General features: G+C 55.4%; 6 protein-coding genes and 1 non-coding gene across 7 annotated transcripts; 2 read left to right on the forward strand and 5 right to left on the reverse strand.

Moving 5' to 3' along the window:
• Positions 1 to 524: 524 nt before the first annotated feature.
• P884DRAFT_329594 (tyrosinase-like protein) lies at positions 525 to 2612 on the reverse strand. The gene is made up of 2 exons (XM_069445639.1): positions 2109 to 2612; positions 525 to 1876 (listed from the first exon to the last, which is right to left on the reverse strand). The coding sequence occupies exons 1-2, from the start codon at positions 2363 to 2365 to the stop codon at positions 859 to 861; spliced, it is 1275 nt and encodes a 424-aa protein (XP_069297961.1). The 5' UTR covers positions 2366 to 2612; the 3' UTR covers positions 525 to 858.
• A 2392-nt stretch (positions 2613 to 5004) lies between these two features.
• On the forward strand, positions 5005 to 6081 carry P884DRAFT_199321 (uncharacterized protein; the record flags this gene model as incomplete). The annotated part of the gene is made up of 4 exons (XM_069438224.1): positions 5005 to 5175; positions 5250 to 5316; positions 5466 to 5663; positions 5759 to 6081. 4 exons carry the CDS (start codon positions 5005 to 5007, stop codon positions 6079 to 6081), a joined length of 759 nt encoding a protein of 252 aa, XP_069297962.1.
• A 2506-nt stretch (positions 6082 to 8587) lies between these two features.
• On the reverse strand, positions 8588 to 9200 carry P884DRAFT_259424 (uncharacterized protein). The gene is made up of 2 exons (XM_069441344.1): positions 8917 to 9200; positions 8588 to 8779 (listed from the first exon to the last, which is right to left on the reverse strand). Exons 1-2 carry the CDS (start codon positions 9107 to 9109, stop codon positions 8736 to 8738), a joined length of 237 nt encoding a protein of 78 aa, XP_069297963.1. The 5' UTR covers positions 9110 to 9200; the 3' UTR covers positions 8588 to 8735.
• Positions 9201 to 10098: 898 nt separating this feature from the next.
• Positions 10099 to 11674, reverse strand: P884DRAFT_223523 (glycoside hydrolase family 16 protein). Its single transcript, XM_069439564.1, has 3 exons — positions 10820 to 11674; positions 10498 to 10739; positions 10099 to 10419 (listed from the first exon to the last, which is right to left on the reverse strand). The coding sequence occupies exons 1-3, from the start codon at positions 11337 to 11339 to the stop codon at positions 10339 to 10341; spliced, it is 843 nt and encodes a 280-aa protein (XP_069297964.1). The 5' UTR covers positions 11340 to 11674; the 3' UTR covers positions 10099 to 10338.
• Positions 11675 to 14662: 2988 nt separating this feature from the next.
• P884DRAFT_t80 lies at positions 14663 to 14733 on the reverse strand. The gene has a single exon. It is a non-coding gene; the product is annotated as a tRNA-Gly (tRNA).
• An 834-nt stretch (positions 14734 to 15567) lies between these two features.
• Positions 15568 to 16935, forward strand: P884DRAFT_259426 (carbohydrate esterase family 8 protein). The gene has a single exon (XM_069441345.1). It carries the CDS (start codon positions 15761 to 15763, stop codon positions 16769 to 16771), a length of 1011 nt encoding a protein of 336 aa, XP_069297965.1. The 5' UTR covers positions 15568 to 15760; the 3' UTR covers positions 16772 to 16935.
• Positions 16936 to 17112: 177 nt separating this feature from the next.
• Positions 17113 to 17745, reverse strand: P884DRAFT_306873 (uncharacterized protein; the record flags this gene model as incomplete). The annotated part of the gene is made up of 2 exons (XM_069445120.1): positions 17113 to 17538; positions 17569 to 17745. The coding sequence occupies 2 exons, from the start codon at positions 17743 to 17745 to the stop codon at positions 17113 to 17115; spliced, it is 603 nt and encodes a 200-aa protein (XP_069297966.1).
• Between the last annotated feature and the right edge of the window lie 423 nt (positions 17746 to 18168).

An 18168-nucleotide genomic window follows, 5' to 3' on the forward strand; every position in this document is an offset into this window, starting at 1 on the left:
CACTGGCCGCTACCTGCATGCGAGCCAGGGCCTTCTGAGACGGCCACTACGAGCCTAGAAGCCCTTCCCGACGTCCTGTGCCTCCTCGTCTCCCGCTGCTGTTGTCGGGATGCCCGGCGTCAGTGATGGTACTACCACCATCGCCGCCAACAATAATAGCAGCAGCGGCGGCGGCAGCGGCGCGTCGAAGCGCCGGCGGCTGGGGCAGATGGCTATCTCTTCGGCACCTTCGCCTCCTTTTCTCCGATATCTCTTGCCTATGGGGACGGGGACGGGAATGGGAATAGGGGTCGGAAGCGCAAAGATGCGAGTACGGCTATGGGTATGGGTAATATGGGCAAGGCTGTAATTGGGTGAGACTAGGGATGCGGAGATCTTGGGGGCAGCAGGGGGGTAAATTAAGGTATCTAGGTATGGGGAGTCTTGTTTTTTAAAGACCGGATCGGGAGTCCATGGATCCGGGACGGCGGGCCAGGGAATCTGGAATCGGATTCGCATCCGCGTGGACTCCTACTTGATCATGTGCATCATAAAGCTTGAAATGAGTAATATAATATATATTAAGCGTCCCCTTTGATGGGAACGGTCTCAAAAAAAAAGGACGATACAAGAAGGAAGTAAACAGAAGGAAGGGGGCGCAGCTTGGGTTAATTAATTATCCAAAAAAACTTCAACCCAACGCTGGTCAACTGGATCGCTTTTAATAATTAATTAGCGCTCACACAAGCTCCCCCTCCAATTCCCTTATAAGTAGGATTTGAGAATCACAGAATTAACATGCTCGGTATTGTTGATTAATTAAGCGCGAATGTCCTTTCCTTCTTTCTCCTCTCCTGGCTGCCCCCGTCCACTCTCGATTCAGAGATAAAAGTAGCACAGCTCGCCTTGGGTGGTGGACATGACGGCGCCGATGGTGGTGGAGGGGGCGGCGTAGCCCATGTCGATGACGTCGGACAGCTCGGCAAAGGGGGAGGGCGGGGAGTTCTGCCAGGTGCGGTGGGCGTAGTCGCCCTTGCCGAGGTCGGTGTAGCGGCGGGCCGGGTCGGGGTCGCCGCCGTCGGCGGGGGGGAGGAGGCCGAGGGCCTGCCAGGTGGCCCAGACGCGGTCCATCTGGGCGTGGTGGACCCAGAAGGCCGGGTCGCCGGGGGAGGTGAAGAGGTCGCCGCCCGGGTCGCCGCCGATGGTGTAGTGGATGCCGCCGTGGGGGCCGATCTCGACCGTGTAGGGGACGCCCTCGGAGACGGTGCGGAAGGCGTCGACGTCGGGCTGGCTCAGCAGGCGCAGGACGGTGGTGTAGTTGGCGTAGCGCGTGTTCATGGCCCCGCCCAGGTCGCGCTTGAGCCCGCGCGGGTTGTAGCCGAGGCCGCCCTGGGGGCCCGGGGCGGTGTCGGCGAGGCCGCCGACGGGGCCCAGGTTGACCGTCATGTTGGCGAAGGGCCCGGTCCTGACGAAGCCGCCGCCGACGCCGGCCGGGAGCGAGATGTTGCCGCCGCTGACGCCCTCGGGCGGCACGATGACGGGCCCGTCGTGGGGCACGTACTCGCCGTTGCCGCCCAGGCTGTACGGGTCGCCGTTGAACAGGGGCGAGTCCTGGGGCGCGCTCGCGTACTTGGGCCAGTCCCAATACGGCTGGTAGCCCGTGTAGCCGCACTCGTCCCGCAGCGCCTTCTCGTACTGGTACACGAACCAGCGGTGCCACGCCTGGAAGATGCCCGAGTAGTGGATGTCGAGCGTCTGCTGGATGTGCACCACCACAAAGTCGTCGAACCGCGACCGCGCCCCGGGCGCCACGCTCGCCGGCGTCCGCGGCGGCTTGCTCTGCAGGCACTTGACCGCGTTGACGTACGCGAGACGCTCATCCTTGGACAGAGACCCGCTGTGGACAACGACGACGACGACGACGACGAAACAAAGTCGGCCTGTCAGCAAACACTCTCATGTCAAGAAGGGGGGGGGGGGCACGGTTCATGATGCCTCTGTATAAAACACGGGCATGATTGAAGAGAAGAACCAAAAAAAAAAAAGAAAGAAAAGAAAACACGAATTAAAGAGCGGGAATATTCGGTGTTTGTGTATTATAAAGGGACTAGGAGGCATCATGAACGTACTACTCGCGGCGAAAGATGAGCTTATCGGCGGTGCAGCGAGGCGCCTCGTCGCGGGCGCGCAGGGCCTTCTCGTCCTCCTGGAGGCGCTCGATGACGGCCTTCTTGGCCTTCTCGAAGAGGTCCGTCAGCTCCTTGGGCTCGGTGAGGTCATCGCCGACAGGGGCGGGAGGCGGGGTGGCGGAAGAACAGCGGGCGCGGGCGGCCGCGGGGAAGGCCACGGCCGCGAGGGCCGCTCCGAGCAGCGCGGCGGGCTTCATTGATGAATGATCGCCGGGGTTTGCACGTCTGGGGCAAGCAGTGTCGATCGCTCTCGGCGTGCGGGATCGGTGGGAAAAATAAAGATAAAAATAAACCACCCCCCTCAGAAAAATAAAATCAAAAAGGGGGCATTGTCGGAGCAGAAGAGCGGAAAACAAATGGTCAAGGCATAATAATTTAGTGGTTTGGATGGGGTAATAGCGCTTCAAATGTGCACTATTTGGAAAACCGCACTAGGATTTTGGAATACTACCTTGTCTACCTAGCATCACAGCACTGTGTTGTAGTTAGTACGGGCCACAACTTAAGCGATGTGCTGTCTGTGTGTCAAAGTTCCTGTGGGAGGTCGGATCCTGTGCTGAGCGGGAGGGGAAGGGACCCGCTACCCCGCGAGCCTGTGGTTTCGGCTCTGGATGCTCAATCCGGTAGGTCGTTCCTCCAACCCAAGTGAGCAGGGGTTACCGCAGTCTTGGGTCCCGGCCTGGGTTCGCAGTGGTGTGCTTTGCCGTCGGCAGTTGCAATTTGCCGCCCATGATTCGGATTATTATTTGTGCGGTCTAAAAAAAAATAAAGAACGAAGGGTTAGTTTCGCAGACGCAGGTAAAAATTTGCAGGCATAGGTACGGAGTACTAGTGTACTGTTAGGTATGATGGGTAAGTTAGACCCCCTGTCTGGGTATCAACAGGGGGCCTGACAGGCGGGCGCAGGCAGGAAAAACTGGTGATAGAGGCAAAAGAAGTTTTTCCGATAGAGCCCTGTCGGTACCTAGGCAGGGGGGTTAACTGTGTCTCCCTACCACAGTATACAATAACACAACAACACCTAACGTGCAGTGTAGTACTTTAACGCATATATCATATATATATGTGTGTAGTCCGTGGCATTCGTGGCATACCAACATGCTATTAGTAGTGTACGGAGTACGTAATAACAGTACATCCTGGATCCAAGTACTGTACAGATATACAGAGTAGACGTACAATAACACAGTATAAACGCCCTCTATCGTGACAGGTAGTATTAACCTTGCACGCTAGTGTTCGATCTATATAGCCGACCCGGCCGACGTAACCGAGAAGAAAGTTCCAGCTCCCGGTAACGTTAGATCATTACTTATCTTGGTGTAGTTATTGCAGCGAGCAAACACGGGGGAACCGCCGAGGCAAATTCGGGCGCGGTCCAATCAAGGGGCGATCCGACCTATCTCCGCCCTGTTCCATGTCTATGTATGTTGTAACCTCCGTATGTACTGTGTACACTGCGTATCAAACAGTCCAAACGTGGAGCGCGGGTAGAGAATACACCGAAGGATCTAACTAGCGCTTGGCGGATGGCGTCCCCACACCAAGAGCAACCCGCATTGCGGACCATCCATGGAATCAACAAGGGGCAAGGGCAAGGAGCACCTCGGGCGAGTGTACGGATCCGTACTCCGTGCTTGTACAAGTACGTGTAGTTAACTAGTGGGCGGGTTCAGCAGCAGCGGCGCAGAGCTGAACCGGATTCACCGGTTGTGAGCCATTCCCGCCCCTGTCCCCTGCTCTCTAACTAAATGAGATCGAATCCCGGAGCCCGGCAGACCACGCACACTACACTAGCACCTCACTGACCGGTGGACGGATTGCGAACACGTACTAGTATACGGATTAGTTACTCCGTAGAGCCCAAACGTACACTAGCCTACTTGGTATTATGTGTTCGTGCATTGAGGGAATAACTCGGCCGAATCTCTGATCTACACGGAGTCTTCCGTATGTATGGATCACTCCTGAATAGTGAAAACACTAGCGAGCAGCTTCCTGGAAGAGAAAGGCCCGAGGGGAGCCCAGATCCACGGAGAGACTCTGTCACCTATCTGGGATGGTGGATGATGATCAAAGTCCCTCGGTGACCGTTGGGGTGTACATGGCTGGTTTGTCACGTTAGATAGGGAATATGTACACTAGTGTACAGGAAGGACCTTTATGGATGTCCTATACCCAGATTGGAAACCCGAGTCAATGCACGAAGATCCCGAAATGTCATCAGCGCCCACTATGACCCTTGACAGGGACCGCATGGTTCGAGATGCAAGACGACTCAGAATCCGAGACGAAGGCAAATGATGTGGATGGCAAGCTGTCAACGAGGGGCCTTTTTTTGTTTTTTTTTTTTTTTTTTTTTTTGGGGGGGGGGGGGGGGGGGGGGGCGAGGTCCAGAACGGATCCGCACATACAGAGAAATACGGAACAACTGCAACCGTAGACCAGATGCTAACGTTATTTTAGAGACGGGAGATCCATCCGTTGCTACCCAACCACGCAGCGTCCCTGGCACCCCTGGGCACCCGCTTGCTCTCTCTCGACCTGCGTACGGAGCACCCTCCAAGCCAACCAAAATTCTGCGCTCGGTGGGTTTCGAATTGTTTGCAGCTCTCCAGACCCGCGCGTGAAATCGCAGGGAACGGGGACGGGAGATCTACAGAGTCAGTCGACAGAGAATGGGAAGGTCGTGTTTTTCTTTCTAACTTTCCAATCTCTTCCTACCTTTTTCCGCTTCCTCCGACAGCCCTATGCACAAATAAAGACGACACACGCTCACAATAACCCCTCAATTCCCACTGACGAGGCGTTTGAGCACCAAACCCTCGTCGTCGCCATGGCCGACACCGTCGAGACGCCCCCGGACGAGAACAGGGGCCCTGAGATCCTCGCCGTCTGCGGGGCCCTGGTGGGCTTCTCCCTCGTCGTCGTCTGCCTCCGCCTCTACGTGAGGGCAAAGATGGTCCGGCGCGTCGGTGCTGACGACTGGACCATCGTCGCTGCCATGGTATGCATGCAACTTCGTGTGCTGTGTGTTTGGGTTGTGTGTGAAAGGACGAACTAGACTGACGTGACGTCCAGACGGTGATGTTTGTCGAGATGATGGTCATCATCCCAGAGGTCCAGCTCGGAGCGGGCCGCCATGTGCGTAAGTCACGATTCTTCTGTACATCACTACCACTACCATCATCTCTTCTTCCCTCCCCCTTCCACCTTTTTCCTTCTTCTTCTCTCTTTGCTGCTGCTTTACGGGCTCCCCGACGTAATTAGTAGCTGACGTTTCTGTGTCCGCAACAGAGTACATCGACCCGCCAGAGAACGTCACAAAGGGGCTGCATCTCAACTTCGTTACTCAGCCCCTGTGCCTCGTCGCCCTGTGTCTGACCAAAGTGAGCGTCGGCTTCTTTCTGCTGCGCCTCACCCCGGCCTCCCGGCTCAAGTGGTTCATCATTGGCACCATGATCTTCACTGTCCTCTCCGCCATCGGCAACTTTCGTATGTCGAACCGCCACGCCCGTAACTCCTTTACTATAATACGGAGTATATACCTTCTTCTGAGTTGGAGGGAGTTTGCTAACTCCCGTTGCCAGTGACGGTGCTCTTCCAATGCCGGCCGCTGGCCCTGACCTGGGACCCGTCGGTTGAGGGAACCTGCATTCCGCCGTCGCAGCTCAAGTTCGCCGCTTTCTTCAACTCGAGTGTCGCCGCTTTGACCGACGTCATCTTCGCCCTCCTTCCCATCCCGCTGCTGTGGAACGTGCAGATGAACTGGAAGGTCAAGTCCGCCGTCACCGCCATCCTGTCCCTGGGAATCTTTGCTGCCGCCTCTGCCATTGTCAAGATCACCTTCCTCGGATCTTACGGCCAACACAATGATTTCTTGTGGGACAGTGCCGACATCACCATCTGGTGAGTTCTTTTTTTTTTTGTTCCTTTTTTTTTTTGTCTTTCACACCCGCGTCAGAGATAACTGACCTTTCGTTCTTTTCCTTTTTCTTTTTCAGGACGACCGTCGAGATCAACATCGCCATCGTCGCGGCCTCGATCCCCTGCCTCAAGCCGCTGTTCAAGACCATTTTGCAGGGCTCCTCGGCCGCCCGCCGCTACTACTACGGCTCCCGCCTCAAGGACTACATCGTGCGCGACGGCGGCGGCGGCGGCGGAGCCTCGGCGGGCAGCCGGTCGGCCAGGAAGCTCGGGAACTCGTCCGCCCGGCGCAGCGGCGCCGTCGTCATCGCCGGATCCGAGTTCGAGATGTACGCCGGCGGGCCCGCCAACCTCTACACCGCCGACGTCCGCACCGCCGACTGCCCCGGCAGCGGCTCCCTCTGCCCGGCGGCTCCCTCGGTCGCCGGCTCCGAGGAGAGCATCCTCCCGCAGAAGGAGGCGGCGGCGGCGGCGGCGGTGGCGGTGGCGACCCCGGCGGCGGCCATGACCGTGCCGAAGACCGCCTCTCCGAGACCGGTCGACGGCATCACCAAGACCAGCACCGTCACGGTGGAGTATGACGAGGAGGAGAGGAAGCGCTCTAGAGCGTGGGACGCATAAGAATTCCTCCTAATGATATTAACGAGCGGGAATTAGAACCGCCCCTCTTTTTTTTTTTTTTTCTTCGGTTTTTGATGGGTTTAATTTTATCTTCTTTTGTTACCCTTACACGGTGGGTAAAGAGGAAATGAACATGGGCTGGGCAAGCGGGGAGGTTATTTTGCTTGAATATGGCGCTGATGTGTGGGGACGGGAGTGGGTTGGTTCACAAAGTTAGCCACGGGTCGGCAATTGATGATGATCGACGACAATGGTGGGTAATACTAAGAGCATAACTAAACGGTTTACGGATTGCACTTTGGGACTTGATAGATACCATGGTTTTTGTACACGGAATTGTATATTACTGTTCTCGTGAGTCGTTAGGGAGCAAATAATAGAAACCAAAATGATCAACTAGGGAACCTTACCTTGTCCTCCTAGTCTTACGAGCGGTTTGCCGGCATAGTTTCAGGTGCAAATGAGTGTATCCAGAGAAAGAGACAATTGTCTAGGCTTATCTCTCCGCCAGGGAGTAAGCTATTGCCATTGTCGTTGTCCTCAATAGTTAGTTGTTTAGTGAACTGAACGTGACAGGGAGGTTACTGTAATAGTGCATCCTAATAAACTGCAAAAACTGGTGAGGGATGATGCATTAGAGTTTCTGTCTTACTTCTCGTTATCTTATATTATTATAGATATTGTTTTAGGAGAGGTTCTGGACCCAATACAACCTAGTATTATGGCCGCCGGAAGTGACCGTTGCTGTGCCTCTTCCTCTTCGCCGTCGATCCACACAAGCGTTGCCTGTTACTCGCCTCCACTGACTCCTTGACCACCGCGCAGACCAACCGTGGGACATTTGGACTTCCGTCTATAGCCCTCTTTTGTTTGGAACCATTGTCCCAGAGATTCGGTTTGTCTTGAGAACAAATGCGGACCAGAACGCCCCCAAACTACGGTAATTAGGCCATTTGAATGAAACGGCTAGGAACGAGCCGTTAGCGTCACAGAAGATTTCCATGTGCGTAAAACCCGGACAGGAATCTCCCATAGAGATGTGGAGAAATCAAGACCTCGGTGCAAGGCGATGAAAATGGCGCCAACAGTCGTCCAATGTGGTCATGCCTTTGAAAGACATTAGTTCTTGTCAACCATGGAGGCACTGGAGGCACAGGAGGCACAAGCTAAACCAACGCCGCGAGAATAACAAGCACCGGCATGATGCCAGACTGGCGAAGGGAGACCTTACCCTGAATGTAGGGACATGAACCATAGACAAGCCGTGGATGTGGAGGATCGGTTTTTTGAGACATCACCTCGAACTGAGTATTGAGAATGGGCAGGCCAGGCCGATGGTCACTCACCAATGACAACCAAGTTTTACTTCACAGTCGGTAAATATCAGGGTATTCCCTACCGAGCTTAAGTAATTACCAGATCCTGGCCAGATCCAAATTAGAAGTTTGACACATCGAGATGGTAAATGCAAAGGCTAAGAAGTCCTTGAATAACCTCGCTCGATGCACTCCGTAATTAGCACCAAAGGTCAAGAAGCGTCACTTCCAGAGTCGAGGGTTCATTCTGAGCATCTGAGGCTCCCATTTTCCCTGGTCAGCCGCCCCCATGCAACACGGCTGCCCTTGTACGGGGTTGCCCGACAGTCAGGGAGAGTACCGTGCCCGGTAGGAAATAATGCCACCCGAGACGATTGCGGCGGTGAAACGTGACGGCACAGCTGTTTGTCCAGGAAACCATGACGCCGTTGGCCGTGGTTCTGCGCCGCAACCGTGTTTCAACCGCCACGCTCGCGCGGCTCAGCTCCGGTATTTAGGGCCCATCAAACCACACAAGCTCCATCTATTTGTGATCTCGTGGTTCTCTGTGGTTCTCTGTGCTCTAATGTTGGCTTTTGAATCTTAACATTCGCAAGCTCAGCCCAGAAGCGTCGTGCCGCAGCCGTCATTCTTGGGATCTATTTGCCGTACCCGCAAGTTTGCACGACAATGCCTGTTCCCGGTACCCCTCAGAAAGAGCCTCCTATGCAGGCTGTTGGCCCAAATGCTGTCGTTGACCAGCAGCCGGTGCGTCTAACCTCTTTCCCCCTTCTTGTTTCCAGACATTCATTTCCGTGTCTGGCTGTCTGGCCAAGGGCAATTCCCTTGACGAGACCAAGTCGAGAAGACGACAAAGTACTGACTGTCCGCCGAATCGATGGCAGACCGCTGAGCCGCAGCCCGATATGACGCTCCGCGGTGGCCAGAGCGCCGGATGTTCTTGTTGCGGTTGCTCATGCAGCGAGAGCTGCTGTTGATCCTCCGTCTCAGGAGGAGGTCATATTCCAGCGGCAGATCGACTCGCCGGAGAAGGTGTCTAGGGAAGAATACCAATAGGACGAGGGGCGATATGGCCATCTTTGATTACAAAACACGGGTAGCACAAGCCGTATTAGATATACTAATAACACTACTTATCTTATGCAATCTACCTAATAATAAGCATGCCGTTCTTGCAAATTCGACGAGAAAGTACAGCAATGACCTCGCCAATAATTTCATTAACCCGTTAATTACATCACGTTTGATCCTCCGTCTGATGTTCATCTCTTTTATCGAAATTTCCTCGTGGCCAATTTGTGCCTAGCCGTCCCCGGTGATCCCATGGCGGGCTTATTAGCTTCCTTTTCGGCTTCTTGCGTTTCTGCACCCGGCCGGACAGTCTCGGCACGCTCGCCATTTTCGGGTCCTAAGAATTCGTCGAGTTCCCGATTTGTCATGCCAAGGTTCAAGCAGACTCTGGTCTTTGCTCAAGCTCCCGTCGCTCTTCCAGGCGGCCTTCCAGATGCCTAATTAGTTCATCCACCCAGGCCCTGGCGACATCCTCGTCTCTGAATTTGAGAAAGAACTCGTTTTCGACGATGCCGGCGCTTTGGATGATGCCCGAAACCGCAATGGAAACGACCACGCCTCTCTGCTGGCCGTCCAGTATCTTCTCATTCTTTTCGTAGACCGGCCGCCCCTTGGCTATCTCTAGGTGATGTCTTGTATTCTTAAGGGGCCGAACGTGATGCTGAGCCCCTCGGAGCCCGGCCTCTTTGGAGCTTGCAGAAAGCAAGAAGGTACGGACTCAACGCCTGAGTCTTCCTCTCTCTGGATTGATTGGCGACAACATCTAGGACCTGAAACCACTCGCGTTCAGACACCATAGACATGATTAAACAACCTCGTCGAGAGGGTGGAAGAGGTGAAGCCGGGGTCAGATCTCCTAGGCTTGACTAGTTAGATAGATGTCAGAAGCGTATGAGCTTCAAAGGCACTAAGCACTAACCACGAGCTATCCTCACAGCGAAGCGCGCTCGCTGAACGCATTGGCCATTTCCTTTGAGGGAACAATGACGTACAAGGCAGCTTAAGCACGCAAAAACGACATCAAAAAGCATAGAACACAAAGTCAAATTGCCAACATGCTGGTATGGTTGAGTGAGTTGCCTCCGACACCGAGTCCAACGGCAAAACACAAGATGAAGCAGATCAAATATATACATGAACAGAAACGCATGCGTCAAGGGGTTAAGGGGGGTATGAAGCGAATTGATGATCCCGGAGCGCAACAACGGGCGCTAATAGGGTATTGAGCAGCCGCCCTAGGTCGAGTAATGAGCAACATAGCCCACCTCCATCATGGCTCCGTAGCCACCCTGGGTCCTGTCGTTGGGATAGCCGGGCTACGACGGATCGGATTCGTCAGCACATCAAGCCACACCACCTCGTCTCTCTCTCTTGCAGAGGGTCAAAGAACTCACCCAGTTGCCGCCGACGGCCATGTTGAGGATGAAGAAGAGCGGCTTGGCGGTCAGGGTGGACCAGACGCCCTGGTCTCCGATGGTAGCACCGCTGAGCTGGTGGAACTGCTGGTCATTCATGAACCAGGTGATGGTCTGGGCGCGCCAGTCGCCGTTGGTGAGGTCCCAGACGATCCGCCACCGCTGGAAGTCCTGATTGGGGATGGAGACCGAGCCACCGCGACCGACGGGTTCGTTGCAGGCTGTTCCCCGTTCCGGACCCATACAAGTCAGTTTCTTTGCTGTCCATATATTATAAAGAAACATGCTTAGGGTGACGAACCGGTGCAGTGGGCGGTTCCGTAGCCCGTCAGCTGGCCGTTGATGGTCTCCAAAATGTCGAGCTCGCCGCACGCGGGCCAGCCGGTGCCGTGGCGGATGGAGTCGCCGAGCAGCCAGAAGGCGGGCCAGAGGCCCTGCTTGGTGCTGATGTCGTTGGAGCCGAAGCGGATCTGGGCCTCGGCCATGGTGCGGCCGCCGGGCTGGGGCGTGAAGGTGTACTTGGACTCGATCCGGCCCGAGGACCAGGTGGAGCCGTCGAGCCAGGGGACGATCTGCAGCGTGTTGCCGCCGCTCATCTGCAGGTTGCGCGGGTCCCGCTGGTAGACCTCGAGCTCGTTGTTGACGCCCAGGTTGCCCGTGATGATGTTCCAGTTGTTCTCGTTGGGCAGCGTCCCGGGCGCGCCCGGGAACGCGTCCGACCAGACCAGCCTGTACCCGTCGTAGTTGGGGGGCGCCCAGGCCAGGACGCCGCCGCTGGCGCCCAGGACGGACAGGACCGAGAGGTACGAAGTGAAGTGCATTGCGTCGTCGGGAGACAACGAGCAAAAAGTGGGAGAATAGAATCAAGAATGCAAAAAGGACAGCGAATAACAAGGCTGTATGCGAGGATATTTACAGCTCGTCAAAGTATATACAAAGAAGGGAGAAGATGAATCGAAGATTCCGCCGGAATGCAGCCGAAGGAATGTGTATGTATATGTCTCTCTGATGGAGAAGGAACGTCGGTGCAGAGACGAGAGAAGAATACAAAGGAGCGGATGGTGAAGGTTTTGAGGCTGTTTAATATACTTTTTAAACGGCCATAGTGAATAATCACAAGCAGAAATCGCCGAGTGAAATGCGTAGATAGAGCTGCGGAATGACAGGGGGTGGGGGGGTAAGGTCAGAGGAGGGGGCAGGTGGGCGAGACGCAAAGCACATGGCATTCTCATACAACACCCAGAGGGAACCGGCGTGGGAAAGGCCGAACCCAATGAAACCTGCCAATTTGGTACCATCTGATCGGTCTAGGTCTACCTAGTACCCCAGCATCGAGCCCTAGTTTCTCGCGACATCGGCCATTTTTGTCACTTGAAGGGGGAGGGCGTGCTCACTTGAAGAGGGGAAATTTTGGGTGCCATTCTGCGGTGATAGAGCATGGTACGATGGAAGGATGCAGGACTCCGACAAAATCTGAACGAAGGGAGGACATCGGTCCGTCGCCGATGCCGCCCGCTACCGTGTTCAGAAGAGCTCCGGGGAGAAAGGAGGGGGAGGGAGGGGGGGGGGATGCAATATGCAAGCAGGTCTTTGAGCCTCAGGGTCCTGCACGGCGGCCAATGGCGAGCCGGCAAAGAGACCAATAAACTTAACCCGCTCGCAATGCTTTGGTTTAGTTCCGTGGCAAATAATCCGCCATCTACTGTATAGATTGCTGTGTGATCAAGCAACAAAACCCCGTGACGGGGGTTTCTCTCTTGTCAATTTTGTTATTGCCAAGGCCAGTAAGTCCAAGATTCTAGACCCAAGAGCTAGTGCCAACAACGGTCAACGGCCAGGATCGACGGGGTTCGGGCGAATCCTACAATAACGTTCTCAGCCCCGCGTGAATTGTCCTTCTACCCCACGTTTGGTCATATCTAGGTAGCATCCGCCATGCTTGGGTCACTACCATTAGTACATCAAGGTACGCGAGAACGGCTGCCTAGCGGCGATTTCGCCGAGATAGCGGCGTCGTCTAGCCTTTTTCTTTGTTGTCCAAATGCGGTGAAAAAAAAAAAAAAAGATATCGAGTCGTCGACATGTAACGTTGATTTTGCACATGCGCACCTCCTCTTGTCGTGTGCCGCCGGGTGCTGCCATGTGCAGCAGACCTGCTGCGAGATGTGCTATGTATCTACGGAAGGTAGTAGTGGGCGTTCGGCTGCTCTATCGGCGTGGTCACGGCCCTAGACCAGTGTCCCGGGACCACTTTTGTGCTACGGCGCCGGGCAGGGAAAAGGCCCTCAGGGTCTAGTTCAAAAGCCATGCTCAGCCATATGCAAGAATTTTGTTAATGTGTAAAAGATGGCGCGCATCAAGGACGGGTCGATGTGTAAGAGCGTGACGATCCCATTGGTTGGAGGAGGAATCGCTCAGGGGCACATGCCCCTCCTCCCCCTTTTTCGCTGAAACGGAACTTTTAATTCGTCAACTCTGTCCGGTAGTTACGCACGATCCAGGAAAACAGATCCGGGCGGCCAAGCCTCGATCAGCCAATGGTAACATCCCGCTCGCTGCGGGCGCAGGTTAAACACCCCACGTGTGACTATTATCACACGCGGATGATGGGTGTGGTCGACATGTGCAGCATAAAGGGTCCGGAAAGTCCTTGAGGTTGAATTAATTTTTTTAAGGGAGTAGGTAGTTTTGTAGCAGCGGGTGTAACCTCAGTATCAGGCTTCCTTTTTTTATATCGGCCCGACCATATTGGTCGGGCATCTGAACTACCTTACATAGCTACCTACCTGGAGTAGTTCAGGTAGTTGAACTCCCAGTGTCCCTAGCGATGCTACGGAAGAGCACAGAAATCAAATGGAGCGTCGTGGTCGTTATGCGGTGCGGAACACTGTGTGTTCCTCATTGGTTGACCTACCTGTTGTCGACACCTTTGGGTCAGTTCAACCGAGTTCGTAGTTGAACGCCGACTGTTTCCTTGGATTTCCTCCTTTCCGCCGTTGGAAGCATCCGGCTGACTCAGGTCCAAAACCTGAAATCGGCAGGCAATCTCGGCAACCGCACTCCTGGACTGATTGAACCGATATGCACCGAGGGTAAACGACGTGCTTTCTGCTCGCTCCGCTCCAGAGAACACAGAGCGTTGGATTGTGTCTGTCCTATCAAGTCTTCGTCAAGTAGAGAGGTGGGCTTCAAGTCAGAACATACCCCAACGACAACTCAGGAGCAGGTGCTTGGAAAATAAAGTCAACGTCGAGACCTCTTGGCCTAAAGCATGAAGCATAAATCAAAAAGTTTTCCGGCATTTCCGGCATTTCCGGCCCTATGATAATTATATGCTTTGCCCTAATTAGTCAGGGCAGCTATATCCCTGCTGCTACAGCTCGGTGGTGCTGCAAATCGCTACAGCTCAGATAGGCTGCAATAATACGACACCACAGCGGTAAATATTCGCGCCGTGGGCGACACCCCTGGACCAACTGGTACGGGTCTGCAGAAGTGGTGATAAATGCGTTGATTGTTCCAAGTGCCAGAGGCACTTGGGGATGCTGTCTAAATACATGTCAAACCCTGGCTCGTCATCCCTGTTGGTGGGCCAGTCAGATCTGACCCACTGGCAGCCAAATCCTGTAACACCTGCATTGGGCAAGACGTTTCCAACTACCTAGTTTCCTGGACATTTTCTATGGAGGTGTGGTACTGCGAAACCTAGGAACCAACTTTAATAACTTGGCAAGAAGGAAAATACCTATGCTGACAATTATTAGAGAAGCAGCGTATTAGCCACGTTGGTATATAAGGAGTCAATATCTGTTGCCGTCCTGCGGATCGCTTACAAGGTAATTACAAATGCGGATATTTGTTCAATGAGCCGCACCACCAAAACAACAGAGTATAGAATGACAACAAGAGAAAAGAGATAAACGTTCCTAAAGCGCTGCTCAGACTCATATATCGTCAGCTGAGGCCACCGTTGGGTCACCTGTCAGACAACCTATGCTCGACATTCCCCATAGGTCGACGGCATGTGTGATAACCCTAATCCGTATATACCTTATTAATCATCTACCTTTCCTAGGGAGACTTCCTAGGTCGTACGGAATCTTCTTGCCTAATATGTCCACCCAGAAGCTCAAGGAGCAAAAAATGCGTCAGCCGCGAATCGAACGCGGGGCCCATCGATGGCAACGATGGATTTTACCACTAAACCACTGACGCGTGGCTCAATATGAAAGTCTTGTGGTTGAAAATCATGTTAAGAGGGACAGGAACACGACCACGATGTTTTCATTCCGAGAATTTCCGGAATGCAGTGTAAAAGATAGCTCAGCACATCAAGAGACGTATCAGGGCAGGCTTGTCTTTAAATGTTGAGATTAGGAATAATAGAAAGAAAGGGGGAGACGAAGAGGACACGGAAGATGCAGGAGACGATTCCGTTGGTGTGCCTGCGTACCCTGGTAGGGTTGGGTGATCCCAAGCAAGACTCTCGGCGGCCCCGGACCCTCCTCGCCCGACTGAGGAGTCGATGCTACCTAACTTACGGACCTACTTGGTACAGACTACAAAAGCGTTAGCCCTTGATGAGCCGACAAAATATGAATCCACCAACCAGCGGTGCCCGGACGGCCCGGTAACCTCCACATAACCTGCCCGCTCTGTTTCGGGGACATGACAAACATTCCGTGGTGCGGCAACTTTCAATTAGTATGAGGCTCTAGTGTGCGCCGTGATCTTCCCCCGTCGCGTGACAACAGTTGGTGGAAAAGATATTGAATCCCGGCTGAATGGCGCATCGACAAAATAAGCCCGATGTGCAGTTTTACGATTCCGCACCCACGCGGACAATAATTAGCCCCCCCCAGGAGGAGCCACACGGCGCAGTGGTCACGAACGGATTGGTTAGGGGCTCTTTGGACTCGTTTAATAGCGGTCTCATATGAAGCTATACGTAAGGTGTCCAGGTATGGGAACAAATCATGACTATAAATGGATCAGACCATAATTAGGTAGTTTCATGCTTAAGGTATTTACACAGGTATAAATCCATCACTGATGATCGCTACTTTGTCAAAGGATAATATTCCTGGTTCTTGCCAGCCTGGCTACCTCGATTTGAAATAATTAATAATTAACGAATCATTTGCTGCTCCAGTCTTCCACTGGCATCGCATAAGGTTAATCACCAAGCTATAACTACTTATTGGCTTACCTGGTATATTACTATCGATCAACAACTGGCACGATGCTCTCGAGGGTACTCGGCTTCGTCTCGCTCGCGGCGGCGGCGGCTGCTGCGCCTCTCCAGAGCCGGGCCGCGCGCACCTCGCCGCCCGAGGGGTGCCTGACGGTGGGCAGCTCGGGGACGTACAAGACGGTCCAGTCGGCGGTGGACGCGCTGAGCAGGTCGGCGACGTCGGAGCAGTGCATCTTCATCTACGGGGGCACGTACCAGGAGCAGGTCTACATCCCGGCGCTGCGGTCGCCGCTGGTGCTGTACGGCGAGACCGAGGACACGAGCAGGTTCGCGGCCAACAAGGTGACCATCACGCAGTCGCGGAGCCAGGACGACTCGGCCGACAACGACGCGACGGCGACGCTGCGGGCGCACACGGCCAACCTGCGCGTCTACAACGTCAACCTGGTCAACACGCGCGGCAAGGGGTCGCAGGCGCTGGCGCTGAGCGCGCAGGCGGACCGGCAGGGCTACTACGCCTGCCAGTTCCGCGGCTACCAGGACACGGTGCTGGCCAACGAGGGGGCGCAGGTGTACGCGCGCAGCTACGTCGAGGGCGCCACCGACTTCATCTTCGGCCAGCGCGCCCGCGCCTGGTTCGACGCCGCCGACATCCGCGTCCTGGCCGCCTCCAAGGGCTACATCACCGCCAACGGCCGCGACTCCGCCGACAACCCGTCCTACTACGTCATCCACAACTCGGCCGTCTCGGCCCGGAGCGGAGACTCCGTCCCCGCCGGCGCATATTACCTCGGCCGGCCGTGGCGCAGCTACGCCCGCGTCGTCTTCCAGAAGACCAGCCTGTCCGGGGTCGTCAACGCCGCCGGCTGGAGCGTCTGGAACACGGGAGACGAGCGGACGGACGAGGTCGAGTTTGGCGAGTACGGCAACACGGGCGCCGGCGCCGGCGCGTCCGGGTCCCGGGCCGCCTTCGCCAAGCAGCTATCCGCCCCCGTTCGCATCGAGACCGTGCTGGGCGGCGACTACACAAGCTGGGTCGACACGTCGTACCTGTCGTAGGTGCGACACGGGGGCAGATATGGACGTGATGATAACGATGATGATGATGATGATGATGATGATGATGATGATGATGGAGGGAGCATGGCGAATGGAGAGAGTGCATATGAAACTGTATATAGGTAGTAGTTCTTCCTTTCTTTTTTTGAACCTACTTACCTTAATTACTGCTTTCCGCCCACGCTCCCCGCGGGCGAGAGGTGAACCTGCCGGTACCGCCTCCAATCGGCCCGTCCGCCCTGCCTCAGGTCCTCGACAAACCCCTTGTCCCTCCCTCCTCCCTGGCCGGGCTTGCCCAGACCTAGCAGGGCCGCCGCGCCCGCGGCCGCGCCCGGGTCATATTAGTGCGGGAACTCGGCCTTCCCCGCCAGGAGGCCGCGGAAGGGGCGCGCGTCGGTAGGGCCACCCCGCAGCGCCCGCAGCGCCCCCGTCGCGCCGTAGCTGTGGCCCGCCACCACCATGGCGCGCGTGTTGATGCTGCTGCTGCTGCGGCGGCGGCGCTCCCGCCCCCGCCCTCCTCCAGCGCCGGCCCCGGCCCCGGTCCCCCACCGGGCCAGGTCCGCGCCCTCGCCGTGTGGGTTTTGCGCGTGCACGATGGCGCCCTCGCTCGCGCCGTCTCCTCCGACCTGAGAAGTCGGGATGGCCTGATCGGTCAGGGGAGCGTCCACGGCGGCGGGGATGGTAATGTCCCTGACGAGGGCGTCGAGGACGGCGGCGAACAGCTTATCTGTGAACCAGTTATTGACGTAGGCGGCTCTTGCGTACCCCTATACGCGGAGAGACAGGGGCTCGGGGACCCAGGGATGGCGCCTTGCGCGGCCGGGCGTCACGGGAGCATGGGACGCCGGGTAGTAGAGGGTGAAGAGGACGGTCCCGAGCTCGAACGCCTTCTCGTCGGTTCCCCTGAACCGGGCCTCGTGGATGGTGCGCGGCGGCGAGACGGGCGCCTTCAATGTCGATGGTGCCGACGGCATACGGACCCCGTGTTCTGGGGAAGCAGATGCGCAAGGAGCGGCTTGGAGATGAAGTAGCAATACAGGGCATAGACGACGGCGAGGAACACGACGATGACGCGCGCACCCTCGGAGTGAGCCGCCGCCGCCGCCGCCTCTCTGCCGGGTGCGGCTGTCTCTCCTTTCGAGAATATCAAAAGAGGGCTTCATGATGAGCGCAACATGTAAAATGATACAAGGGTTAATTTCTGTAATACATTGTTATTGACGGGAAACTAGCTGCTCTCGACTAAAAAAAAGAAAAGAAAAACATGTCGTCTCGAGTTTTATTGCGTCGCAAATTGGGTCTCCGGCGGTTGTTATGATATAATAGCTTTGGGCCAAACCTTGTTCAGACGTCTCCCTCAAGAATAATTAAGCAGCGCGCTGAGATTGTTAGTTATT

Source organism: Thermothelomyces heterothallicus, assembly GCF_042370625.1.
Source record: "Thermothelomyces heterothallicus CBS 202.75 unplaced genomic scaffold P884_scaffold_10, whole genome shotgun sequence".
NCBI lineage: Eukaryota > Fungi > Ascomycota > Sordariomycetes > Sordariales > Chaetomiaceae > Thermothelomyces > Thermothelomyces heterothallicus.

What these genes read in the sequence shown, in the direction of transcription:
- P884DRAFT_329594 (XM_069445639.1), bottom strand. Translation starts at nt 2,365, where the DNA reads ATGAAGCCCGCCGCGCTGCTCGGAGCGGCCCTCGCGGCCGTGGCCTTC. An exon ending in CTCATCTTTCGCCGCGAGTA is followed by an intron (nt 1,877 to 2,108) that starts GTACGTTCATGA and finishes CGTTGTCCACAG; the next exon opens with CGGGTCTCTGTCCAAGGATG.
- P884DRAFT_259424 (XM_069441344.1), bottom strand. Translation starts at nt 9,109, where the DNA reads ATGGCCATATCGCCCCTCGTCCTATTGGTATTCTTCCCTAGACACCTT. An exon ending in TCGGGCTGCGGCTCAGCGGT is followed by an intron (nt 8,780 to 8,916) that starts CTGCCATCGATT and finishes GGTTAGACGCAC; the next exon opens with CGGCTGCTGGTCAACGACAG.
- P884DRAFT_223523 (XM_069439564.1), bottom strand. Translation starts at nt 11,339, where the DNA reads ATGCACTTCACTTCGTACCTCTCGGTCCTGTCCGTCCTGGGCGCCAGC. An exon ending in CGGAACCGCCCACTGCACCG is followed by an intron (nt 10,740 to 10,819) that starts GTTCGTCACCCT and finishes AACGGGGAACAG; the next exon opens with CCTGCAACGAACCCGTCGGT. An exon ending in TGGCCGTCGGCGGCAACTGG is followed by an intron (nt 10,420 to 10,497) that starts GTGAGTTCTTTG and finishes GATCCGTCGTAG; the next exon opens with CCCGGCTATCCCAACGACAG.
- P884DRAFT_259426 (XM_069441345.1), top strand. Translation starts at nt 15,761, where the DNA reads ATGCTCTCGAGGGTACTCGGCTTCGTCTCGCTCGCGGCGGCGGCGGCT.